At 39.2% G+C, this 26332-nt stretch overlaps 1 protein-coding gene across 1 annotated transcript in view; it reads left to right on the top strand.

Moving 5' to 3' along the window:
* COL4A1 (collagen type IV alpha 1 chain) overlaps positions 1–26332 on the top strand; it is a 234260-nt gene that overhangs the window by 174599 nt on the left and 33329 nt on the right. The window contains exons 23-37 of the mRNA XM_068268035.1: positions 537–626; positions 1684–1754; positions 5308–5499; positions 9479–9647; positions 9741–9833; positions 9969–10073; positions 11728–11825; positions 12372–12522; positions 14420–14533; positions 15606–15773; positions 19602–19691; positions 20737–20883; positions 22411–22509; positions 22641–22730; positions 22951–23090. Of these exons, the coding sequence (XP_068124136.1) occupies positions 537–626; positions 1684–1754; positions 5308–5499; positions 9479–9647; positions 9741–9833; positions 9969–10073; positions 11728–11825; positions 12372–12522; positions 14420–14533; positions 15606–15773; positions 19602–19691; positions 20737–20883; positions 22411–22509; positions 22641–22730; positions 22951–23090 (1817 nt within the window). The remainder of the gene's footprint in view (positions 1–536; positions 627–1683; positions 1755–5307; positions 5500–9478; positions 9648–9740; positions 9834–9968; positions 10074–11727; positions 11826–12371; positions 12523–14419; positions 14534–15605; positions 15774–19601; positions 19692–20736; positions 20884–22410; positions 22510–22640; positions 22731–22950; positions 23091–26332) is intronic.

The following is a 26332-nucleotide window of genomic DNA, read 5'->3' as shown; positions in this document are numbered from 1 at the left end:
CACACCAATGCAGTGCGATGTGGCAGTGGGGTGTGGTATTTTTACAGCTCCCCACCGCTGTGCAATGAAAGTCTATGGAGACTTTCATACTGCTACGTTATGGTGCAATGTGACGTAAATGGTGCTTTCGCCACATCCCTGACACAGGGCCAGTGCTACGTTACCACGCAGATTCTGTGGCGAGCTGCGTTGGCCCGGAAGTCATGTTAGTCTATGCCGACGTGTAGATCTTGAAAAAAACACTGACGTGACGTGTATGCACTTCCGCATACCCGAAGCAGGAAGTGACGGCAAGCACGCGTCACATGCGTGTCACATCCTGTTTGGCCGGTGGCCAGACAGGGAACACCGCACAATAGCTCCGCAGTTGAGTGCCTGCAGAGGTTTAGGTAAACATTTGTACCAGAAATGAGGCTTGAATAATTTCTGAGGCCTCACATTTTTCTTATGTATTCTTCTTGTGTATTTAGATGTTATTATTTTCGAGATTTGTAGTTATGTGCCTTTTTAATATAAATGCCTTTACAATGTTTTAGGTGACAAAGGAGATGCCTGCCCTCTATGTGACACAGTGCCACCGGCGCTTCCTGGGCCACCAGGTCCTCAGGGCCCTCCTGGACAAGCAGGTAAGACATCCCACATTACTATGAAACTGATTTATGGTGCCTGAAGTTTGTCATATATTTTCTATGCTAGAAATAGTTAGAAAAATACATTTCATTTTGACTTAAAGATAGTTTTGACACATTGCAAGTATTTCTTGTGATATTTAGTATAGGTAGGAGTATTTAATAGTACCTTATTTATTTATATACCGTTCAATAACTTCATGACAGTTAACATAGCAGAGAAACGTCACTAACGTGTGTTCCCAAACAATCTTACTAGCTAATATCTATCAGTCATAGAGGAAAACACCCTTGGAACCAGTTCCAATCCGTACAGAAGCCAGTTAAAGCGGACCTATCCAGTAAATGAGTCAGGTTACACTATCCAGAGCAGGAAGCATACTTATGTACCCACTGTGGTGGTTTGCTGTGGAGCATCTTTGGATATGGCAATTCATTTGCTACCTGCTTATTATTGTTAGTGCTGGGAATGTCTGTTGCTATATCACAATGGGCATGGCTGCTTAGAGTGTAAACGGACTATGTGAACAGGCTCATATGAATGCACTGGTCCATTCTACATATCTATTGGTCTGATGCCACCAGCTCTGGATAGTGGTCCAGCACCAGACTTTGTGTGCCCCAATACTGTCAGTAGCACAAGTTACTGCCCAGATATTATTTCATTTCTCTCTTCTTTACTATTCAAGGTAAAACAATAATATAAGCTGTAAGGCACAACTGTGAATGAAGCCATTTCATGCAAAAAAAATAAATCCCTGCTATGTATTTTTTTTCATTGACATGTAGCATGATCATAAGTTGTATGTTCACTTTGAGTACACTTTTGAGTACGTGTTCAGCTTGTGAGCAAAAACCTTAGCAGCACATGGAAACGCATGCAAGGAAGTAACTAAAGTGTATTTTAAAACCATGCAATAATTATTTCCTGGTGAGAACTGACCTGGAAACTTTATACTGTAAGGCAGCAAGAATTGATCTCTCTCTCTCTCTCTCTCTCCCCCATTTACTGTATACATATAATATATATTTATTTATTATTTGCTTTTCCAAGGAGTTCCTGGCCAGCAAGGTACCAAAGGAGACAGAGGGGTACCAGGTTATGATGGTCCACCAGGAGTTCCAGTAAGCATTTTTTTATCTTAATTCCATTAAAAAGTAAGGCGTTTTCCTCTCACCCCATTTAGATGTTCTGTTTCATTTAAAGAGAACCCGAGGTGGGTTTGAAGAATATTATCTGCATACAGAGGCTGGATCTGCCTATACAGCCCAGCCTCTGTTGCTATCCCAAACCCCCCTAAGGTCCCCCTGCACTCTGCAATCCCTCATAAATCACAGCCACGCTGCTGACAAACAGCTTGTCAGAGCTGGCTGTGTTTATCTCTATAGTGTCAGTCTGCTGCTCTCCCCGCCTCCTGCAGAACTCCAGTCCCCGCCTGCATCCTTTCCCTCCCTGCTGATTGGAGGGAAGGGACGGGGGCAGGGACCGGAGCTATGCAGGAGGCGGGGGAGCAGCTGAGACTGACACTACAGATGTAAACACAGCCTCACAGCACGGCTGTGATTTATGAGGGATTGCAGAGTGCAGGGGGACCTTAGTGGGGTTTGGGATAGCAACAGAGGCTGGGCTGTATAGGCAGATCCAGCCTCTGTATGCAGATAACATTCTTCAAACACACCTCGGGTTCTCTTTAAGGCATCTTAATAACATGTATTTATGCTTGCAAAAAACGATGTATCCCCTTTTGATGTTACATGTATGTAGCTGTCTGGTCCAACACCTTGTCAGCATACAGGATTGAAGTCAGAAGAAGGCTGCACAGCTGAAAGTTTACGCTTTTTGTTTTAAGTCAGCCAATTAATGGTATCATCCTGATTCAAAACTTCTTGCTCTTACTTATGGCTAACACTATACAATGCTATACTGCTTCCATTAAAAAGTTAAGAATTTCCCATTAATGTTGTCATCAGTGTTAAACTGAAACTCAAGTTTCCCATAAGCTAGCTCTGCAAACAGACACCCCTACCTTCAGCATGAAAACACTTATAATGTTTACTCACTCTATTTTGCAGTGTAAATTGTAACTGTGTGCCAGTTGTCTTTTGTGAGGAAGTTCACATCAGCTCTAGAGAATATTTTTTTGTCTGTAGACTGTATATAGCAGGTGGGATAATAACTGCATGATCATAATTATTTGTATTGTTTTGTTTGTGGTATACATAGGGCCGGCTTAAAATAATTTCACAATAATGGAACCAGTATTCCAGACAGTAGTCACAAAGCTAAAAACCTTATCACCTTATTGTAGTAATATTAGATTAGCATTTAAAAGACAGTCAGTATAATTATCTGTCTGTTTTGCTTGATAAAAAAATTATATAACAAATTAGGGCATGGACCTTGCCAGATATCAACCCTAGTTGGTCCTATGTGGTTATGTTTGAAATGGGTACCTACGACTCTGATAAGAGCTACACATGGTATACCTTGAGGCTAGCAGTGATCTTTCTTAATTATTGATACATTCAAGTGCCCAGAAATTGAAAATATGGATACCAAAGATTTTACTGCATGTTGACCATTTACATAGTTGGTATCTTATATTGAAAGGTTTGCAGGAGTGCCAGCTGCTCTTTTAGCAACTGTTTACCAATTCCTCAGAGGTTCCCAAAGGGTAATATTTACATGAAAAAAATTGGACTACTGGGGATTTGTTACCACAAGGGCAACGGGTTGAACCGAATGCATGCGTGAGTTGTTATTACTGTATATACTCAAATACAAGTTGACCTTTTGTAGAAGTTGACTCCAATATTCAACCCTCTTAAGCTGAATTTTTTTTTTACTGTCTCGAGTATAAGTCTACCAAGCAATTTAATGGCTGCACTTGGGGCTCTGGAGGAGTTAATGACTGCACTGCATATAGTATGGTAGCCATTAACCCCTCCTGTCCCTTAAGTGCAGCCATACCTCCTCCAGACCTCCAAGTACTGCAAATACTCACTCACTTTTATGCAGCCCAGTATTTTCCCCCTGCCCCTTTCCTTGTTAATTATTGTGGCCAGGACTTTCAGACCTGTGTTTTCTTGGCATTTCCTTTCCTCAAAGTATCACCACAGGGTAAATTCCTGCAAATGGGAATGTCATTTTTAGTACACACATTATTCTGTGCTCAGTGCTGCCCGTGATTTGTGTATAAGTCAACCCCTATACTTTTATGTAGTGAATCATACCTAAATTTCTAGGCTTATACTCGAGTATATACAGTATTTCACAAAGTAACTATATTTTTATATGTCCTGGAGAAGGCAAAGGGAAGGAAAAAAAGGGTGTAATTGTGTTTACCTGTTGAGCTCACCTGGCATGTATATGCAGGCATATTTTGAACAATCCATCTGGTAGTCCCCATTATCTAAAATGGATTCATGGACAGAATACATCCCTATAAGTTACATTAAGAATGTGTTGGGTGAACGGATCTAATAAAATGAGAACAGAATGGAGAAGGATAGAAAATTAGAGTAAGAAGGAGGGGAATGGAGGGATGGGACATCAGAGGAAGCAATGCAGGTACATAAATATCAGCCTTATAGATTCAAATATTAAAATCACATCTGACATTGCATTGCGTGCCCTTATGAGCTTACAGCAGGCAGCAAAATCCATGACAGCTGGAATAGGCTGTGGCACATCTGCGTACAGGTTTGGATAGTTGAGAAGACCAACTATGCGCTTATTTGAAGAGATCTGTTTTTTAGGTATGCTTAAAGAGTATCAAAACTCAGCGTATGAAATATATAGTGTCTCTCAAATAGGTGTGAAGCCCATGAGAGGATTTTGGTATGGGAATATAAAGGGGTAATGAGAGAACAGAATAGTAGAGTTGCAAATCACTATTAAGCTTCATCACTAACATGCTTGCACAGCAATTTTGTCAAATCCAGAGCTACACTTAAGGTGTGATTTGGCATCATTAACCACTTGAGGACCACAGGTGTATACCTCCCTAGTGACCAGGTGAGTTTTTACAATTCAGCACTGTGCAGCTTTAACGATTTATTGCTTACAACTTACCACCAAAATTAATTTTATCTCCTTTTTTTTTGCCACTAATGGAGGACTTTTTGGGTGGTCTCTGATTGCTGCTGCAATTTAAAAAATATATATTTTTTTCTCTCTCTCCCTCCTCCCTAAGTTGTCCCTGACTGTGCTCCGTACATAACATTCCACTCTCATAGGCATCAGCCTATAAGAGGGATTAGATTGTGAGCCAATCAAAGGGACAGCTAACTGACTAGGCTGTCCCTTGTACAGCGCTGTGCTAGGTCTCAGCGCTGTACAATTATAATTTTTTTTCCATTACAGCCTGCCAGCTCCGATCGCGGCTGGCAGGCTGCTAACGGATCCCTGCTCTGTTTACGAGCAGGGTATGAGTGCGCTTCCGCGCATGCATTCCCTGCTAATCCCTGCCTCCAGGACTTGACGCCAATCTGCGTTAGGCGGTCCTTTCTCACACTGCCCATCGGCGTGAGGTGGTTGGGAAGAAGTTAAGAAGAATGGAGTTCGCATTTTTCTCGTAATATGTAGAGTAAATGTCCACACATTGCAAGACAGAACTTGTAGTGTGAAAAATAGCCTTAGCATAAAACTTCTCTTAACTGTAATTTGCTTTTTTAGGGTCCTCAGGGTGTTCAAGGTCTGAGGGGAAATCCTGGAGCCAAAGGAGAACCAGGTGAAGTTGTTTTTGAACCCAGTCTAAAAGGCAGCAAAGGAGATCCTGGTTTTCCAGGACAGTCAGGTACTCCTGGAAGAGATGGAAGACCTGGAAGAGATGGACAACCGGGTCAGCCTGGTCCTAAAGGTGTTTCGGTAGGCCTGCTTCAAATTTATGGGATACATTTTTTTGTCAACAAAAGTTTATTGAAAGAACAGAGTAACAGTACATTATTGCCACAAATTATGCTTAAAGTCAAGATTGATATACAGGTACACAGTACATAGTTCTATAGGGAGACTTCAGAAAGGTGTTAAGGCACAAGATACAAGCCAGTGGTAATGTGCAGGGCTGGTTTTCTCATGAAGCAAGGTGAAATATTTGCATTAGGCGCAGAGATTACGGCAGGATACCAGAAGTGTTTCATTTGACTTGCACAGCAGAAGGGAGGAGGTGGCACTGCTGTCCTGACTGAGGAGGAGTAGAGTGGCTGTAGGTGATCAGTTTATTTGTTATAGGCTCACCCAGTGTGCTATTGTGTTGAGCTGCAGTATGTCATGTGAGAACATTAAATTAGTAAATTGTTGGGTGCTGTGCGATCATTCCAAATGGGGGGGGGGAGGGGGCATCCTCAAAATGTTGCCTTATGCAGCAAAGAGTCTAGAGCTGGCCCTGGTGATATGGAGACAAAGCAAAGCATACGTAGGTATGAAAACACACAACTCATATGATTAGTGGGTAAGGTGCCACAGAGACCAGGGGGACAAGATATTGATGCGCTTTTATGGTTTCAAGGGAGAAAGTAATCTTCTCTAATAGGTATATCTCGTGCAGCTTATTGGCAAACCCATTAAAATGGAGAGATGGAGATTTCCAGTCCTTGGCTATCATTGCTTTAGCTATATTACAAAACTGAGCAAGGAGAAAATTATGGAACTTTTCTAGGGAATGTGATTTCTTGTGAAATAAGGCTACCCAAGAGTCAGGAGGAGTTCATTGTACCTCTATTACCTCAGAGGCTAAATGGAAACATTTGCTCCAGAACCTGTGCACCACCAAACAATGCCTCCGACAGTGGCTCTGGTCAGCAGAGGCACTTCCACCCGCTAAAGCAGGAGCCCATTAGCATAAGACACCTCTTGTGCAGAAGTACCAGGGTTTGGAACCAATCATATAAAATCCTGTAGTAATAGTACAATTAATGGAGGATTTGGCAAGACCCAGAAAGATCTCCTCCCACTCCTCTGAAGACCAGAAGCATTGGAATCTATCTTGCTACTTAAGCATAGTTGGGGACATATCCTCCAGTTTCTGATATCACACCACTTAATACAATAAGGAGATCAGGCCAGGTCTATGCACATAGGAGCGGAATTCAGACCAGACTGTCGGGTTCCGATCCACTCCTGACTTACAGCAGCTTTGCAAAAAGTGTAATGATTGGAAGTAATGGAAGAGTTCAGTGGGATGAGGATCATATCTGAACCTAGTCTATTCCCAGGAAATGGGCTCACCTTCTTTTAGCAGATGTTTAATTTTAAGCATTCACAAAGAAAGCCAAGGGATCCACTCAGCCAGATGTAGCCCAGGGCTAAAAACTGTATTCAGAAAAAAAAAAAACAATTCTTCAAGGGAATACAGTTTGGTAGGGTCAAGTTTACGAAAAAGGGACCATCAAATGAGCAAAGATTCAAGAACAACCATGAGGGGCCTAGTCTTATCTAAAAGGGGGTGCTTGGTCCAGAGCAACAAGGGCAATGGGAAAGCAGAGCAACCTCTAAATCAACCCATCTGGTGTAGCCAGGGGATGAAGACCATTGGGTTAGCTGATCCAGTCTAGAAGCTTGAAAAAACACAAAGCTTGAACACAAATGTGTGGCACTTTAGTTCTTGTTTCGTTTTAGTTTAATAAATGACCCCTTTTACTTCATCACATCGTTTTTTGGTTGCTCCCTAATTATGGGGTGACATGATAGCACTATAACCCCCTCCATTCCAGCATCGCATCTCCATTTTAGGCGATATAGAGGTGAGAAAGAGCCCGTTGTCCTGCAGGACTCGGACAGATGTGGTTTGTGGGTGGGGTAGATTTGCCATTACTTCTAGCTAGGTACCCAATGCTGAAAAAGAAAGTAAAATGAGTAAAAGCAGGATTGAACAATGAATTGAAAGCTGAGGCAATTTGAAGGGTTTCTTTATATTTCCTTCTGCTTCTGCTCATCTTCCTGCTTTCCCCCTTCTGCTCTACCTACAAGGGGATTGTCATGTAGTGACAGGCTATTATTCATCTTACCTCAGACTCTTCATTAATCCATTTACTGTTACCTTTAAAGGCATTGTTCCTGTTTTATAGGTAGCTATAATTTGAGATAAACACTAGCGATGATGGCATCTAATGTGAGAATTGTCTTTATATATACACCGCTTTGGTGTGACTGGTTTGTCCAATAATGTCCTTTCCTTTCATTATCTCGGGAGCCATTTCTTCAACATGTAGAGTTAGGACAACCCATATCTCTTGCAGACTCAGTAATGACTATCAGCCAGTAGGAGGGATGCCAGGAGAAAGAGCAGATAGGAGCAATGCTCAGGCAAATGACTATGGCTCTTCTCGTTCAGCCATCGCACAGGTGAAGCTGGCAATTGGATATGCTGGTAACTAACGTGTGATGGCCAGGTGATAAGTAGCTTGCACGAAGCGAGCTACTAGAATAGGATAGAGGCCACAAGCTCTTAGTATAATATATTTTTTTTTAAACTGGAAACATACAAAGAAATGGCAATTTTAAGAGAGAAGTTTTGTGGTTGAGTGCTCACTTACGCCCATATTGCTTACATAGGCCCATATGCAATTCACTTTTTCACCCTAGTTTTCTCCTAGGAGATAATTTTTCATCTTCTATTTAGACTAGGGGCCATATGCAATTCATTTTTTTTTCACCTGAGTTATCTCCTAGGAGATAATTTTCATCTTCTCTGTAAACTTAATTTTCAGCATTTTACAATTGAAAAAGTACCCAGAAATTGGTTAAAAAGTACTATCAAATTTGTTTTGAGTATTTTCTTGCTTGCTGGAGACATAAAATGTATTTTATGACAAGTTGTAAAAATATCACCTAGGAGAAAACTCAGGAGAAAAAATGAATTGCATATGGGCCTATATGTTTTCCACACTTTGCAATTGAAAAAGTATCAAAAAGTAGATGCCATCAAAAAATATTCTAAGTATTTTCTTGCTTTCTAGTGGTTTAAAGGGCATTTGAATGACAAGTTTTAAAATATAATCTAGAAGAAAACTCAGGAGAAAAAGTTAATTGCATATGGGCCATAGTCTGCAAAGTCACCTACATTGCCTATTCAGATCAAGTTAACAGCAAATTGGCTGTTTCCACATAAAGGAGCAACTTAAAGTGGACATAAACTCTAGCACTGCTTACAGTGAAAACAAATATACTGTAGTTTCTAAGAACTCCAGAGTGTGTCTTTACAGAGATTAGCCTGTCTAATTAGGCATTACCATTAAGTGTTGAGCAGGTGTAAATCAGGGCTGTCAGGTGTGCCAGGCTGAGCTGTTGGTCTGTGTTAATATGTAAACACAGGAGATTAACCCCCTCTGTGCTTCCAGGATACCAGGAAGTAAACACTGCAAGGGTTTTTGTAAGATTGCTGCAAGTTGTCACCAATAAATGTTTTTTCTTCAAAGGTTATTATGCCGTTATTTATCTTTTAGAGCAGAGAGAAAGCTCTGAGTTTAGGTCCGCTGTAATGGAAAGACACCAAATGGTGACCATAAAATTTATTTTTTCAACAACGCTCATTTAGTGAACTTCCACCTGCTTATCTCTAGTCAGCACTCTGATATGACAATGAATAATTGCTTGTCATTTTATAAAATGCGCTTTATGGTAGGGGGCGAGGGCAGGCATCAAAGGCCTAAGAGAAGAAGAACTGTCATACAGCATTGGCTGCCTGATGACTGTAACACATTCGTGGGACAATGTCTCCCGCCAAAGGCCTCAACTTTCATTGTTCTTCTCATGGTTGTTGTCAATCATTCATTTTGTCTATAAATGGTGGGATTTCAATGTCAGTTTAATGATCTTGTAAGATTCCATATCATTTTAATATATTTAGGGAACAATAGGAGCAAAAGGAGACCGTGGACCCCCTGGTGATAGCGGATTTCCTGGAATACGTGGAGAAAAAGGTTTGCCTGGACCTTCAGGGTTAGGACAACCAGGACAACCTGGAGAAAGAGGAGAACCAGGAGTCCCTGGTTTTGGAGGATTACCTGGCAGCCCAGGTTAATAAGATAGTGTTTATATGTCTACCATCTGTTGTTGCAAGTGGAATCTCTTACAGACAGTTAAGCACATCTTTAATACATTTGCTCTAGGAAGTAAAGGTGAACCTGGAAAAGCCATTATTGTAACTGGATCCCCAGGGCCAATGGGACCTGCTGGTTCTCCCGGACTACCAGGAGCGCAAGGTGTGTATTTACAAATATTTGCTTTGAGTGTGTGCGTGTGAGAGAAACTTTTGTCATGCAGGAGCATTACTGCCTATACTTATGCAAATGAAGACTATAGCAAACATTTAGTAAAATGTAAATTGCTTACTACAGGTGAAAAGGGTCCTCCTGGCGCTCCAGGAAGACCTGGGTTTCCTGGAGAGAAGGGTGAAACTGGAGCAGAAGGCAGAGGGCTTCCTGGACCCCCTGGTGAAAAAGGTAACAGTTTATAGTTTTGCATAAATATTCTGCCAAATGGCACACATATTACTTAGCATGGATCTTGCTCTCTCAGTATTGTGTTGGTATTTTGAGTCATAAGCTGAAAATTATGACCTGCTGTTTTTCATCATAAAGATAAGTCCTTCCAAGGAAACATCTCTGTTATATGTGAATTTTTTGTTTATTTCTGTAAATTGATACAGCTTATGCATAGGATGACACAACTCAGTCTCTTGTCATATGAACACAAATAGAATCTTACTAGCAAGAGCCTGCCTTTGTTCCTGGAGCATGTGCAATGTATCCTACACAGCCAATGCGTTCTTCTACACAGTGGTATTCTGCAGAAAATTATTGGTGGATGTGGGAACAGTTATCCACTATTACATCTATGTCTTCTGTGACTTCATCTAAGGCACAAGGACATAGATATACGTCTTGTAGCTGAAGCACAGCTGTGCAGGATTGGGCACAATTTCAGCACTAATTGGTAAAAGGGGATATACTGTATGTTCCCTAAGCCAATAAGATTGATTTTGACCATTAAAAATGCTTTTATTTTCTTAGTTCATAGTGAAAAATACACACTGAAGCATTATTTCAGAATCAAATATCTTCAACATAAATTATGACAGGAGCAAAATCTAAGTTTTGTGATAAAGTGTAGAAATAGCCAAACAAAAATTGTGTTTTTGTCTACAGCAGTGCTTTTTATTTTTAAACTGGAATTGGTACAAATAATGTGAAACTGGTTAAATAATGTGTTTTCTTATTTTAAACAATGCAAATTGCCTGGCTGTCCTGCTGAACATCTGCCTCGTGGTCTGAAAGTCAGCATTTCTACTTTGATCTAAAAGATTCCTCACAGCTTTAAAGCTACTATCCCAGATTTTTTTTTTTTAGCAAAACATCACTGAAATGGTTAAACAAAGCACTTTGTCCTGCTATTCAGCTTCAAATCCACGTCCAAACTGAGGATAACAGTATCATTGTTTACATTCCAATGTTGATACATTTGTCTGTAACAAGTAAAAAATACTTTCTGAGAAGCTGTCTCTGCTTCAGGCACACAAACAGCTCAGAACAACTCATTAGAAGATTTTAATATATAATTAAAAGCAGTTGGAATAAAAAGCAATGACAGTTTTCCGGGCAAGAAAAACTACACTTTGGAAACTTGTAATTTGTAGACAGACAATATTACTTGTGCACAAAAGCAAATATGATAACTGTATGAATAATACAAAGTAGAAAAACACATTTTTATTGAATGTTATGTCAGAGTTTCAGACCACTTTAAGGTCGCCATACAATACTCAACTTGATGGCCGATCAACCATCCGATTCAATAATTATTATTGAATTAGATGAAAATCAGTGCCGTCAAGAGCATGCTAGTTTAATTGGACATGCTGCAAGATGTTGGGTCATCGTGGTCGATCGGGTGTGCGCCAGTAACAGCAAGTGACGCATATGCTGTTTCACCAAATACAGATAATGCAGTATCGTATTTTTATTGGTAATATATAATGTCAATTATATAGTGTGAATGCATTAAACATGATTAGCAGGAGTAAAAAATATCATAATTTTAAGATTTTATCAGTAGTTCATTTATTTTTTACAAAAATTTGATAATTTTAACATTCAGGTTATCAAGGAATGGATGGCCCACGGGGAGTGGATGGTATACCTGGACAGCCAGGTCGTGAAGGTTTGCCGGGAAATCAAGGTCTGCCAGGACACAAGGTGAGTAATAGCTATCTGCTATGTAACCTAACGCATAATTACTCAAGTTGTAAAAAGCACATAATGTCAACACAACTTAACTGTGATGGGTATGGTTATTTCACTTTATTTACATGATATGAGCTTTTAATAGAGGTGTCAGCATGCAGACTACCGGTATGACAGATAACACGCTGAATTAACAGCCCTTGTCCTGCTAGTTTTTGGCACCCATTTTAAGTAGGGAAGTTGACATTAGATCAACCCTCAGTACTGATCAATGACATCTTTAGCAGCAAGTGTGATCAGTTTAAGATGGGCATATTGTTTGGAAGTGGAACTTCTACTTTGACCTGATTTCAGAGCAAAAGTCTAATTTAAAATCTTTTAAAGCAGCTAAAATTCATTTGTATGTAAACTAAAGTAAGGAGCATAGGAGGTGAACTGTAATTAGAAAAAGATGTACATATATGTCTTGCATCCATAATAACAAAAGACATATGCTGATAATTTAGGAATCTAATGTTTTGTTTGCAGCATAAGATAACATTCTTATCACTTATTTAGGGTGAACCAGGACTGGGTCTACCGGGTCAGAAAGGGTTGTCTGGACCACCAGGTCCTTCTGGAGTAACTGGAGAGAAAGGAAATACAGGACCAGCAGGTGTACCTGGAGAACAAGGTCTTCCGGGGGTCCCAGGCTATGCAGGAGTTAAAGGTAACATAAAATACACAGAGTAATGAGAATGAAAAGAACCTCATGAGATAAATAATTGTATTTGTAGAACAAAGGAGTAGGGCTAGAAAAGTGTGCACTATCCATGAGAGTTTTACAGATTTATTGCAATCCAAACATGAATCTCGCTTACTGTAAATCACTGTAAATATGCAGTTCAAACCATGTCAAAATCAGTGGTTAGGTGGTTGAGAGAGGTGGGTTGATTGTGATATCACAATGGCCTGTTTTGCTTCTATGATGCTTGATCATGTGGAGTGTAGAACTAATCCTAAGTAGAATATTACCTTAGTTCTATATCCTTGTTTTTGGTTATGAGAGTTGGTAATCTGTTTGAAGATTGAACCAAATTTAACGGTATGTTGACATGATACTGTTTGTACAGTTTCCATGCAGTGGTATGATGACCTACTGAACTTTTCATCACTATCCTGCTATCCTAAGTGTTTCAAAGAAGTTTTATGACCTCTTATTGGTTGTCAGGAGAGCTGCCACCATAGTCAGACTTCAACTGAAGAGATAAAGCACTGGTGTAATCACCTTTGCACAGAATAAATAACAAGTGAACATAAGCAAATTCTAAGTAGGACTGATCCTGTATGTACACATTTATCTCATTATGTCGCATATCACTTCAGGTTCCCTTCAAAGCGAAATTCTTCATCCTTAAAATAGCATTGTCATAAAAATGATTGATCAAGCTGTTTTTCAATGTGATGTTATTAAAAGTTATCTTTCCATTTCTGTTTGCAGCCAGCTGAGAATTTCTAAGCTGCCAGCAATCCCAATGTGCATGTCTTTGAAACCATGGCAGTAATACTCTGGAGTATACATTTGCACAGATACTCCCACTTTGCTGCATAATTGATTATTTGCACATCAGAGCTATTAATATTCAACACCTGGACCAACCAATTGACCGGCAGCAAACTTTGTCACCCCTATCTAAGCATTCCTCTTAGGAACAGTGTTGCTATTTGGATCTGAGTAAATGTTCAATTCATCATGAATTTTAGTCATTTATTTTACCTTTTTAAACAGAATAACAGCAATACACCTGAGAAATATTTGGTAGGGTCGGCGGCCTATCCTATTGTACCCTGGACCTATAGCAACACCCATTCAACACCCATTCAACAATCAGGAAGGAGCAGGGGCCCCTATAAATCATGTTTGTGGTGGTAGGCATCCTACTGGATGCTTTGATCACATGTAATATGTATCCCCTCCTTGGTGTATAAACAAAAGCAGACATAGCCAGCATATATTTTAGTCTTCTGTTCTAGCTGGTCAGATCATTAATGCTGTGCTATGTTCAACTATCAGTGAAAAGCTTGAGGCTCTCAGCAGGTGCAGAGTCTAAGTAATGTCTAGGTCTTCATTAAAAGATTGATGGGCCTCCACTCTTAGCTAGCAATGGACTACCTAGCTGCCAGGCACCAATAGGTGTATCCCTTAGAAACATTCTACTGGTAGCTGGGAAATCAGGTAAGGCCACAGTTGGAATGGCAGACAAAGCAAGATCAATGTTCAGGCTGCTGAGGTAGGCTGCAATTGGGCAAGGTCAAGGTTCAAGCAAAGATTGAGGCAGGTGGCAATAAGACAAGGTCAAGTTTCAGGTAGAGGTTGAGGCAGGTGGCAATTAGGGTAGGTCAAGATTCAGACAGAGAATGAGGCATGAGGAAACCAGTCAAGGTCCAATTTAAGTCAGAGGTTGGGCAGACAGAAATCTGGCAAGATCAAAGTTCAGGCAGACATCATCAATGCACTAGTAGGGAGGGTCAGCAACTAGAATAAATGCTGGCAGGAATAATACATAAATAGTTCTGTTGCAGCTTACAAGGTAAAGTAAAATGAAAATATACTTTTTAATCAAAAGGTGATACTGGTCCTGCTGGAACACCTGGCATGAGAGGTAATCCTGGAGCACCTGGTATTGGACCACATGGAGAACCCGGACTACAAGGACCCCCCGGATCTCCTGGAGTTACAGGTAAAAAATATTTTCAATATTTGTGATATTCGAGAGAAACCTGTTAATGAGATGGCTATCTTATTGTATCTGTCCTATTGGGAAAAGTCATGTGAAGTTATAACCTAAAGAAGTGTTATTAAATGTGAATAAACTAATACATTGAGGTTAGAGGTTCAATGGTTTCATGTTTGCTAAAAGGCAGGCACTTAGATTTAGAGGGCAAAAATCTGGAAAAAATAAAAATACAAAACCTGGTGCATCTGTCGTGCAAGTGCGTCTTATAGATCTTTTCCCCCCAAACTGACTTTATCCTAGCTACACTCCTGGGTACACTGACAACACTCCCAGCTACACTGACTACACTCCCATCTAACTTCATGGTCTAACTGATCTGTACACAGCGGAAGGGAGGGACGGAGGAGGAGACGGAGAGCATCGCTGGATCAGTAAGTGGGGGGACAACTGGCCGGATCTTTGGCATACAAGTTGAACTGACTTTTTCCCCCAATTTTGGGGGAGAAAAAGTGTACTTTGTGCATGATATTAAAGTCCCTTTTTACTCAGTCTAAGTTTACTGATTCTTAAAATCTAGTGTAACAATGGGGTGTATGCCGTATATTGTGTCAAGCAGAATTACGTGCGTAAAGTCTTACCGCATGATGAGCAAAGCGAATTACATGCAATGCATTACGCTCTACTCGTTGTATGTAAGACTTTACCAACATCATTCTGCTTAACACAGTTTACTGCATACAGCTCCTTGGCTCTAAAACAATCAAGTTTTGCAACCAATGTTTGCAACATTGATCACAAAATCAACAGAGACTGAAGGAAACCAAAAGGTCTTCCAGGCTTCCACAGAATATTTGGAACATGGTCATACATACAGTACTAGTTTCATCCGATATGCCAGTTGTAAATATTTTAGCATTATTCATTAATAATAATTTATTCATTCTGACTTCCTGTAATAACTGTGTATGCAATGTGTCGTTTTCTTTTTATTCTTTGTCTCTGGATCTTACAATGGGTTTTAAATTCAAATATATTTATATAGTGTTTAACATCTGACTGTACTATTTGCTTACAGGACCTGTTGGAGTTAAAGGAGAGAAAGGATACCCTGGTGTCCCAGGAACAGATATGCCAGGACCAAAGGGTGACAAGGGGAAATCAGGTATGCCCGGAGGTATGGGCATGCCTGGACTACCTGGACCTCAGGGTATGCCAGGAAAAGATGGGGCTTCAGGCATTCAAGGTAAGTAGAGTATAGTACTAATCATTGACCTTGTCACACAATCATTTTATAACCGGAATATTTGTTGGACATACAATGTCATGATGAGGTGCAGTCATAAGCACCCTGTACTTTCACAGTAGCCAGGTCTGGGACAAGGTTACTTGTTCCAAAGTGTGTTGGCCCCCATAGTATTCCCTGGTAGTCTAGTGGTCATCCCCCAACAGTATTGCCTGGTGGTTTATTGGTCCCCCATCCCCCCACAATAGTCTCTGGTAGTCAAGTACTTCCTACATCCCCATATAACTTTCCCTGGTAGTCTAGTGGTCCCCCCCACAGTATTCCCTGATGGCCTACTGGTCCCAAATTCAACCACAGTATTCCCTGCTGGTGGTCTAGTGCTCCCCCCCCCCCCCAACAGTATTCCCTGGAGGTGGACTAGTGGTCTTTCCCTAATATTCTGAGTGGTGGTCTGTTGATCCCCTGATGTGCCCCACCACATGCAGAGTTACTAGCAGCATGCAGGGTTTACAATAGAGACTTATCTCTTCTAGGCTTCCCTTTGGGTAGATATGAGTTTTTCCATTTTAACCCATTCGCGTTCCGTCGTTTTCACTTGAGAAATGTTCACCTCCCATTCATTAGCCTATAACTTTATCACTACTTATCACAATGAACTGATCTATATCTTGTTTTTTTCCGCCACCAATTAGGCTTTCTTTGGGGGGTACATTTTGCTAAGAGCCACTTTACTGTAAATGCATTTTAACAGGAAGAATAAGAAAAAAACGGAAAAAATTCATTATTTCTCAGTTTTCAGCCATTATAGTTTTAAAATAATACATGCCTCCATAATTAAAACTCACGTATTGTATTTGCCCATTTGTCCCGGTTATTACACCGTTTAAATTATGTCCCTATCACAATGTATGGCGACAATATTTTATTTGGAAATAAAGGTGCATTTTTTCCGTTTTGCATCTATCACTATTTACAAGTTTAAAATAAAAAAAATAGAAGTATTTCATCTTTACATTGATATTTAAAAAGTTTAGACCCTTATGTAAATATTTACATGTTTTTTTTTATTGTAATGTTGTTGTTTTTTATATTAAACATTTTATTTGGGTAGTTTTGGGAGGGTGGGATGTAAACATGTGATTTATAATGTAAATGTGTGTTTGAATTTAATTTTTTTACTTTTAGTTGTAGTTTTACTTTTTGGCCACAAGATGGCGGCCATGAGTTTGTTTACATGACGTCACTCCAAGCGTAACACACGCTTAGAGCGACGTATGGGGTACGTTACAGCCAGAAAAAGCGAAGCTTCCGAGAGAAGCTGTCGCTTTTTCAGCGGGGGAGAGGAATCAGTGATCGGGCACCATAGCCCGATACACTGATTGCCTGGCTAACGAACCGCGGGCCGGGAGCGCGCATGGTTCCTGGACGTAATTTCTACGTCCAGGAACCAAAATAGGTTAAGGTATTTATTCATATGGGTAACCAAAATCTTTATCAGAAGTATAATTTTCTTTCTGGAACAGGGATCAGAAAAATGTCACTCTTATTTGTCCATCCAAAAGTGTATTGAGGACACAAACTGTTCTTGGGTTTTGAATTTAAATTATATTTCCCCATTGCGTACGTATAACGGCTCTCCCTGCTGCCATTACACTCCCCGGCCAAGTCGTTGCAACTTGGAGGTAGGTGTAATTCGGTGTCCGGTGATTACTGAAGCCCCAAATTACTGTTTTGCGCCCTGCGCAGCATAGCATTGCTGCTATGGTGCACCAAAACCACCTGCTTGGTTCCCGAATATCTAAAGAGTTTGGGACAATTCCATAACTTTTGAATAGGATCTCCATGATCTCTTTTACAGTGTTTACGTAAAGGGTTGTTATGTTGGTCCATTTTGAATGTTTTTCCATTAAATATGTTCTGTGTATAATATTTAGTAGTGTACGTTTCTTGGTGGCATTTAATGACATTGATTGTCATTATATAGATATAGAAAGTTTCCTTTTTATAGCATTCACTAAGGGGTCCCCTTTATATGGCTACTTACCTCACAAATTAAGCTAGGCGTAGCTGGGTGTACAATATTTGATCCTTGGTAGATAAGTTACTGGTATACAATCAATATCTACCTCATATTGATCATTTACTTGGTCTGCTCACTGAACTCTTAGCCAAATCTTGCCTAATATCAATTGTGCTGTCACCATTAGCTTTGTACAGCACAATGTCATACAAAGCAAAGAGAATACCAGCTGCGAACCTACTTCCCGCTCTGCCGTTATGAAGGCACCACTTGTACAAGGTAATCCCTATCAATACTGGATCCTTATTTTGATCAAATAATGATCAGGTATGCCCCAGTTTTTGTAAATTCTCATTAAATTTGAGATTTATATAAAGTCTAGTGTCTAATCGGTTAAAATAATATACAGTGCATGCCTGGCTTAATAGAGCGAGAGAGAGAGACTCTGTTGTGAAGATCTTCTTGGCCGTCTTATGGAAATCTACAGTTCTACAGTAAGGCTACTATTATGCCGCTACTATTACTAAGGAGGTGGTGGTGAGCGGTAGGGGCACATTGATGCTTTGGAAAGTTGAACCAGACATATAATTAATTAGGAAATGCCAGCTCGGTGGCGTAGTGGTTAGCGCTCTCGTCTTGCAGCACTGGGTCCCCGATTTGAATCACAGCCAGGTCAACATCTGCAAGGAGTAAAACAAGATAAAAGGAACAATTGAGAGCCCCCAAATAGTGTATTATTGATGGTATAGAGTGACAGATTGTACAGCAGATATGGATATACTCACAAGTCTGGGTTGTCGAACTCAGGCAACCACTTAGATTGCTTGTAGGGATATTAGGCCCGTCCCCACTCAGGCTAAGAAGTCGCTCTCCGTAGAATCCACCAGGTGGATAACGATATTCGTAATAAATACAGAGGTGCCAGCAGAATAAAAACAATGGTGTACTATTAAAAAAACTATAAAATTTGGGGGACAAGGGTGGACTTACCTCCCCAATATACCAAAACACAACCACCATGTATGGTTTTAAGAAACTATTTAATCAGTACTCCAAATAAAACTATGCAAGAGTTTTGCAGACAGCAGAGGCGCTGTACCTGTCTGCAAAACTCCTGCTCTTGTATATTTGCCTGAGGAAGCGGGCTTGAGACCCGCAAAATGCGTTGCAAAGTTTTATTTGGAGTACTGATTAAATCGTTTCTTAAAACCATACATGGTGGTTGTGTTTTGCTATATTGGGGAAGTAAGTCCACCCTTGTCACCCAAATTTTATACCATTTTATACCATTGTTTTTATTCTGCTGTATTTATTACGAACATCTGCAAGGAGTTTGTATGTTCTCCCCGTGTCTGCGTGGGATTACTCTGGGCACTCCAGCTTCCTCCCACATCCCTAAAACATACAGATAAGTTAATTGGCTTCCCTCTAAATTGGCCCTAGACTACAATGCATGCACTACACGATACATACATATGACTATGGTAGGGACTGGATTGTGAGCTCCTCTGACGGACGGTTAAGTGTCAAGACAATTTACTCTGTATATCGCTGCGGAAGATGACAGTGCTATATAAATACTAAATAATAATAGCATATGTGAATGAGGTAATCCAGCAAGTTTATGCTCTATCAGTGTTGAATGGGAAGATGATCATTCTTTGAAACTTTATAGAAATTGGCAGAATAAAGAATTGGTACAAAAAGCAACAAAGGCAAGTCCAGAATACTTCTATTTTGAATTTGGCACCTTCTGCATTTCTTTTATATTCTGTTTTCATGGTTTCTTTCTTCTGTGACACTTTCAGGACAGAAAGGAGAAATGGGCTTAATGGGAATTCCAGGAGGCCCTGGCATTCCAGGTCTGCCGGGAAATCCAGGACTACTTGGTGAAAAAGGTAAAGTTAGTGACTTCATTAAATTATGTTTTCTTCTGTCCCTCACATGTACAGTATAAACAGAAATCCAAAACCTGAGTTTCTTAGCTAATGGTATGTATACACCTAGAAGCCCTTCTGACTACTTCATTGGGTACTTCTGGTGTTTAAAGTGTACCAGTCACAAGGCTGGTGCAAAATAATATTGATACTATCTCAAGATACTAATCAAACATGCATAGCATGGCTCTGTAAAATTAATAGGGCATATAAGCACACTTTGCACTTTGGCAGTTCCGTTTGTGTGTCTGGTTTTCAGATACACAAAGGGGTGATTTACATATCTGGCAGTGATTTATTATGGGAGTTTGTTCTTGCTCACATAAAGCTGAACAAAGTCCTTATTTTTTTTTTAAAAAAACTAATTAATATTTAGCATAGCTTTTTTTTATTTTTTTAATAGGGCTTCTGGTTCCTTTAAGCCCCTTATAGTATCTTAGCGGTTCTTAGTCACCATGAGCCTCTGGGTACACCGTAAGTTAATAATATGTACAGAATGATGATGTCATTAGGATATTGATCTTTCAATTATTTATTTTAATGTTTAATGTGAACCTTACCTAATCAGTATAGTGAATTCTGAAGGTCATTGCAGTTACTCTTTATATAAAAAATTAGTCGTTTTTTTCTACATTTCCAGATTTATTAATGATTACAAATATGTATTACAGGCAAGATGCACTCACTATTTAGTGCCCAGGTGTGATTTTTTTTTGTCTGTAAGAAACATTGGTCAAGTAAACAGTGTTTCCACATAGTGCTCATTTGGGGGGATGAGTCTGATGAGCAATGAAGGAGTACAAATAATGATAAAAGTTTTCTAGCCTATTGATTTTGAAATAACTTTTCTTCCAAATGTAGTAAATACATTACAGATTGTATTCTTATGTAAGGTTATGCCTAGCCCCCCAAGAAATATTATGCCATAGTAACATAAGAATTTGTGTTTGTAAACTTAATGAGCATCTTGAATACCGTATTGTTATACTGTCTCTACTGAATTTAGGTGATTCTGGTCCTCCTGGGTTCCGTGGTGATCCAGGATATCCGGGTGGTAAAGGCGACAAGGGTGAAAGTGGACTTCCAGGACCTCCAGGAACTATTACAGACATGGAAAGCATGAAGGGTGACAAGGGGGATCAGGGTGACAGAGGTACTATGCCTATTTATTGCCACAAGTCCAGTGCTGTATAACCTAAAGACGATAATCCATTTGTGGCTAAAACAAAACAAAACTTTAGTTGAAAAAATAAATGCATGAATAAAAAGAGAGGTTACCAGACACTTATCAGCTCAACACACAAGTAAGCTTGCCTGGTGCTTTTTATTTTTTTTAGAAATCCACAGTCAGTACACAGATATTTATGTTTGAGAAACCTGCTCGTCTTTTCATTTTGAAAAAGATTAACACACACATATATATATATATATATATATATATATATATATATATATATATATATATATATATATATATATGTGTGTGTGTGTGTGTGTGTGTGTGTGTGTGTGTGTGTGTGTGTGTATATATATATATATATATATATATATCATATTCTCTCTTAAAGTGGAATGAAACCCAGCATTTCTTCTTTGCTCTAAAAGATTATTTACAGCATATTATATACTACCACCATTTTTTTTACTAGTACAGCATTCAGTTAGTTAAACACAGGACTTACAAGTTCCCTGCAGAGAAAGCTGGACACATCCGAACTGGAGATAATGTTATCTTGTGTTTACATCCCTCACTTGATACAATTAAGTAAATACTTCTCTGAAAGTGCAGACACTCCTGAACACAGTCGGACACTCCGAAAGCATTTTTGCTCAAAATTCAAGATGAATAAACCAGTTATGAATAAAATGCAAAGGCAGCTCTCAGAACAAAAATACTGTAATTTTGGGAACTTGTAATTTCTAAATTAATAATAATACTTATGCACAAAAGCAAATATGATAACTGTATGGCATATAAAAAGTAGGAAAACATGTTTTTATTGAATATTATGTCAGGGTTTTATACCGCTTTAATTGAAATTGTGCTAAAAAAAAATCCCTGCTGAGACAGATGTGCTGCTTACCGGACACCCAAACTTTCTACAGCTAATTGCACCTGTATAAATGAGCTTCAGGGAAAGACATCTGGGGGTTCCCTTTTTATTACACAGAGCTCCCAGATTTCACCATACGTCTCTCCCTGTAAACTACCACCTCATACCCAAAAAGCACATCTCAAATGCACAGAGGTGGAGATCAGTGCCTTGTCCTTGGCTTAGACTAGTAAGGATCAGATAGTGGAGCTCCATGCAGGCAAGCTCAGCCATTCTCCCCATGCTAGCTGGCATAGGGGACATGGAATGAAAGAAGCTTGTCGGGGGATTTACATCTGAACTGGCTGAATGCTGTCATTCTCTGGAGTGGACATCATCTGGGGCCGGCATGTAGTGGTTTTCCATGGTGATCTTGCAATGTACCATTTCATTTGGCAGCTCAGGGAGCTTAACAGGTGAAAATGGCTATTTTGCCACAAACAAAAAATAGTTTGCAATGCCACCTTCATCTCTTCTTTGTAAAACAATACGCACTGTTCTCCCTTAGCCTATATAGCCATATTAATATGTCCACAAAGAAAGAGAACAGTGACCACCTAACTTTCTCAAATCAACCATGTTTCTAGGTGTCACTGGACTTGCAGGAGCTAAGGGAACACCGGGTGACACAGGAAGCCCTGGAATGCCTGGAAAAGATGGAGACAAAGGAATGCCTGGAAAACCTGGTAAAATGGAAATATTTTATCTTTGTAATTTTGCTATTTTACTTTCTGCCTTGTACTGTTCCTTCAACTAGGAATCAGCTGATCTAAACCACAAAGCATTTTATCTTTTATGCAATTCAATATTATTACAGGACCGCAAGGAGAGAAGGGCGGCCAAGGTATGCCGGGAACTCCAGGAACCCCTGGTGTAAAAGGAGCAATGGGAGAAATGGGTCTGCCTGGTAAATATACCACAATGTGATTCATTTCAAATTTCTAGATTTATAGACGTTTTAAGGTGAATCTTGTTCCTGCAGAATCTAAGCACAGTTCACTTTAGTGTTAACTTTGCCTAGTACTGCACAGTGCACACTACACTTATGCATACAGTGCATGTTGGTTTTGATTTGGAAACAAGCATGGGATGCCATAGTTTGTTTACTGATAACATTTTATCTATAGGGCCTAGTGGACCAAAGGGTGAACATGGCATTCCAGGGAATCCAGGTTTACCTGGTGTGGTAGGGATCAAAGGAGAGAAGGGCCTGAGAGGTGAAGATGGTCTTCCTGGTATTGGAATTCCGGGAATTCCTGGCATTAAGGTAATTACAGACGGTTGCAGATATTCATATTGAGTTTTGGTGCAGTTGCCTCACCAATATACTGTATATTATACTTTCCTGACGCATGTTCAAGGTTGTGCTTGCTGGCATACATGAATGATTTGCAAAACAGAATGAATGTGTAGTTTATTTTTTTTTATTAATTTATGTAAGTGCAAAATCATGGATCTTTATTACTTTCTTACACATGTAAGCATTTAATTGGTTCATTCAGATTAGGAATTTTTGCCCAATTACATTTTTTCTCCTAAGTTTTCTCTATGAGATTTTTTTTATCTTCTTTTTAAAATAACGTTTCAGCACTTTGAAATTAAAAAAGTACAAAAAGTAAGTGAAAATGTACTATAATTTTTCTTTTTTTTAGTATTTTCTTATTTGCTGGTGGTCTAAAATGCATGTTATTGCCAAGCTGTGAAAGTATCATCTAGGAGAATACTCAGAAAAAAATTGAATTGCTAGTGTTGGTGTTTGAATTCGGCATAGCCATTTCGGTACACCAAAATACTCCCAACTGCCACTGTTCAGCATCGAACGAGCGGACAGGGTCATGCGGACTTCACTGCCTTGTGTGTCACATTGCATTTCACTGGCTTTGATGAATCCTTCTTCCAGGTTGGGAGGAGAAAGCATCGGAGTCACATGAAAGGCAATGTGATGCGAAAGGCAGTAAATCTGCTGAACAGCAGCATTTGGTAGTATTTGGATGTACCGAATTGGCTTTGCCGAATTCAAACACCAACACTATAAATTGCATTTCTGTTAATTTTAGGTACTTTTTTCACTTACTTTTTGCAGAGTGCTGAAAAGTTATTTTAAATACAGGATGAAAAATTATAAATAATATTATTTATTATGTATTTGTAAAATGTTAACACAAATGTTGTCACACATAATAAAAAGAAAAGATAAAACAAAACAGTTTGTCTTATCAAACAGTCTCAAAATAAAGTCTAGGGTTACCCAGTGTTAATTTATAAGGGCTGAATAGATTACCAGTTAAGGGCTCTGCCTCTGACACAGGGCTCAAATCTCGGCTCTTCCTGTTCAGTAAGCCAGCACATGTATTCAGTAAGGAGACCTTGGGCAAGACTCCCTAACACTGCTACTTTCTACTAGTGGCTACAGCTCTGGCCCTTTGAGCCGAAAAGTGCAATATAAATGTGTCTTTTCTTGTCTAATAATACAAATAAAGTTGCTGACTCATAAATAAGATACCCATTTTTCTTAATTAAAATTGAATATAAAATGCAAGGTTTAACTTACTTGTCAAGTCATGGGCTTTAACCCCTCTTGATCTTTCTTCCTCCTAATGTTCCTCATGTTTGGGTCCATCTCCTGTTTGTGCCATCGATGACAGATAGCACAGACAGGAGATGGGACAGATGGAAGCAGAGAGGAGTGGTGCCTGTGATGTAACCCAATCTAACTCAATATCAGTCTGTATATTTAGCAAACTATAGCACATTTTCTTAAATATAAAATTAGGCTGCATAGTATATTTCAGGGGGCTTGCTTTACTAATTTCATTCCAGACAGAAGACCAAAAGGAAAAAAGAAATAATCCTGCAAGTTGTTTTATAAATTGTTGCTATTAGATGGCAAAATTAGCAGTTTCATTCTGGGTCATATCAGACAATGCTGAAGTTGTGCAACCTCAGTTATGTCCAAACTTAAGACCTTAATACATAATAGTAGTTTCATTAACCTTTTTAACTAATAAAGTTCTGACTGTGCCTGTGTCATACAAATGACTAACAATATGCAACAGCTAATTTGGTAATTCCTTAGCAGCCATTCCTGTGGTTTGTTGTAACTCAAGTGGGTGTTGCAAACCTTTGCCACCAAACAGAAGGCAATGTTTAAAGAGTAACTGTCGGGCATAACATCAAAAATCAATTCTTAATTTTTATCTGGTAAACAAGTAATAAGGATGCTAACCTGGCAATCCAAACATTAAAAATTACTCTTGCTTGATGATGTCAGGATTGGCTTCAAGATAGACACAGACAAAATTAAAATTCTAAGAAGGATTTTCTCTTTTTTACTATAGAAAAAAACGCTAAAACCAAAATGTGGACAGTGCAATACATATGTTATGTAAGTAGAACAAGTATTTATCTACTTATATATGTGGGTTTTTTCAGAGATAATTTGCCTGACAGCTCCACTTTTGCAAGTTCAGGCCACGCTTTTAGGATTACTTTTTGTTCTCTAATGTCCTTTTTGTGTGAGAACATTAGTAAGTTAGCGCCAGTTTGTCTCCTAGATAGACTGTGTTTTGTGAATGCAAATGAATATATAATACTTTATTTAGCAATATCTTTATTCAAGCAAGAACGTTTATGCACCATTCAGACAAGTAAGGTGTGCTAGCTAGATCATTGGGATTCATACCAGACAAGCCCCCAAAACAGCTGACCTCCAATTAGTAAATAAGCGTACCGTATATTATTGCTTACATTATTACAAAAAGTATTACATGAAAATTCAAATAACTATATACTGCAAATTAAACCATGAAAAAATGTATACTAAAAAACACTTAATAATTCATATAAAGTAAGTGCACAAATATCAGGGCATACCAGGGTCGAAGTATCAGACATGAATATCAAAAAATCCATCAGAGTTTCTGCAAATTGGGAGAGAATCTCAGTAGAAAGTGCAATTTGTAATTATACAAAAAGTGCACAGATGTACCAAAATAAATTAAATAAACAGAGTAACAATACATTCCCATTTGGCTGAATACCCCTTTTCCTCCTATCCCCTCTCTTGCTTACTGGATGCTGGAGACACCAATGTATTCATATCCTTTTTAGATATAGTCCTAACTTCCCTGCATCTCTATATGCTTTCTCATGTATTTGCTGCTCCATTCAGTCAGCCTAGATCAGCCTTTCTCAACCTTTCTTCTCTGGCGGAACCCTGAAAATAACTTTTTAATCTCAAGGAACCCCTGCAAACAATTTTTTGATCTCGAGGAACCCCTGCATTTGTTTTGCAGGAGGGATGGTCTTAAGTGTGTGTCTCTGAAATATATCTATTGTTTTAATATGAATTATTATTGACGGTGTGGTATACATTCTGTAAATGGTTTGCCAAGATGTTGTTTTATTTTTATTGGATAATAAAAGTCTATTCCTGTTAATTAGTGGCTGTGTTTTCAGTTTTTTGGGAGATTTTTTGGCGAGTTACCCCAAGCCAAGCTGGACAGTGCA

Source organism: Hyperolius riggenbachi, chromosome 2 (assembly GCF_040937935.1).
Source record: "Hyperolius riggenbachi isolate aHypRig1 chromosome 2, aHypRig1.pri, whole genome shotgun sequence".
Taxonomy (NCBI): Eukaryota; Metazoa; Chordata; class Amphibia; order Anura; family Hyperoliidae; genus Hyperolius; species Hyperolius riggenbachi.
Note: the sequence above shows the minus strand (reverse complement) of the source record. Positions and strands in the feature narration are given on the sequence as shown.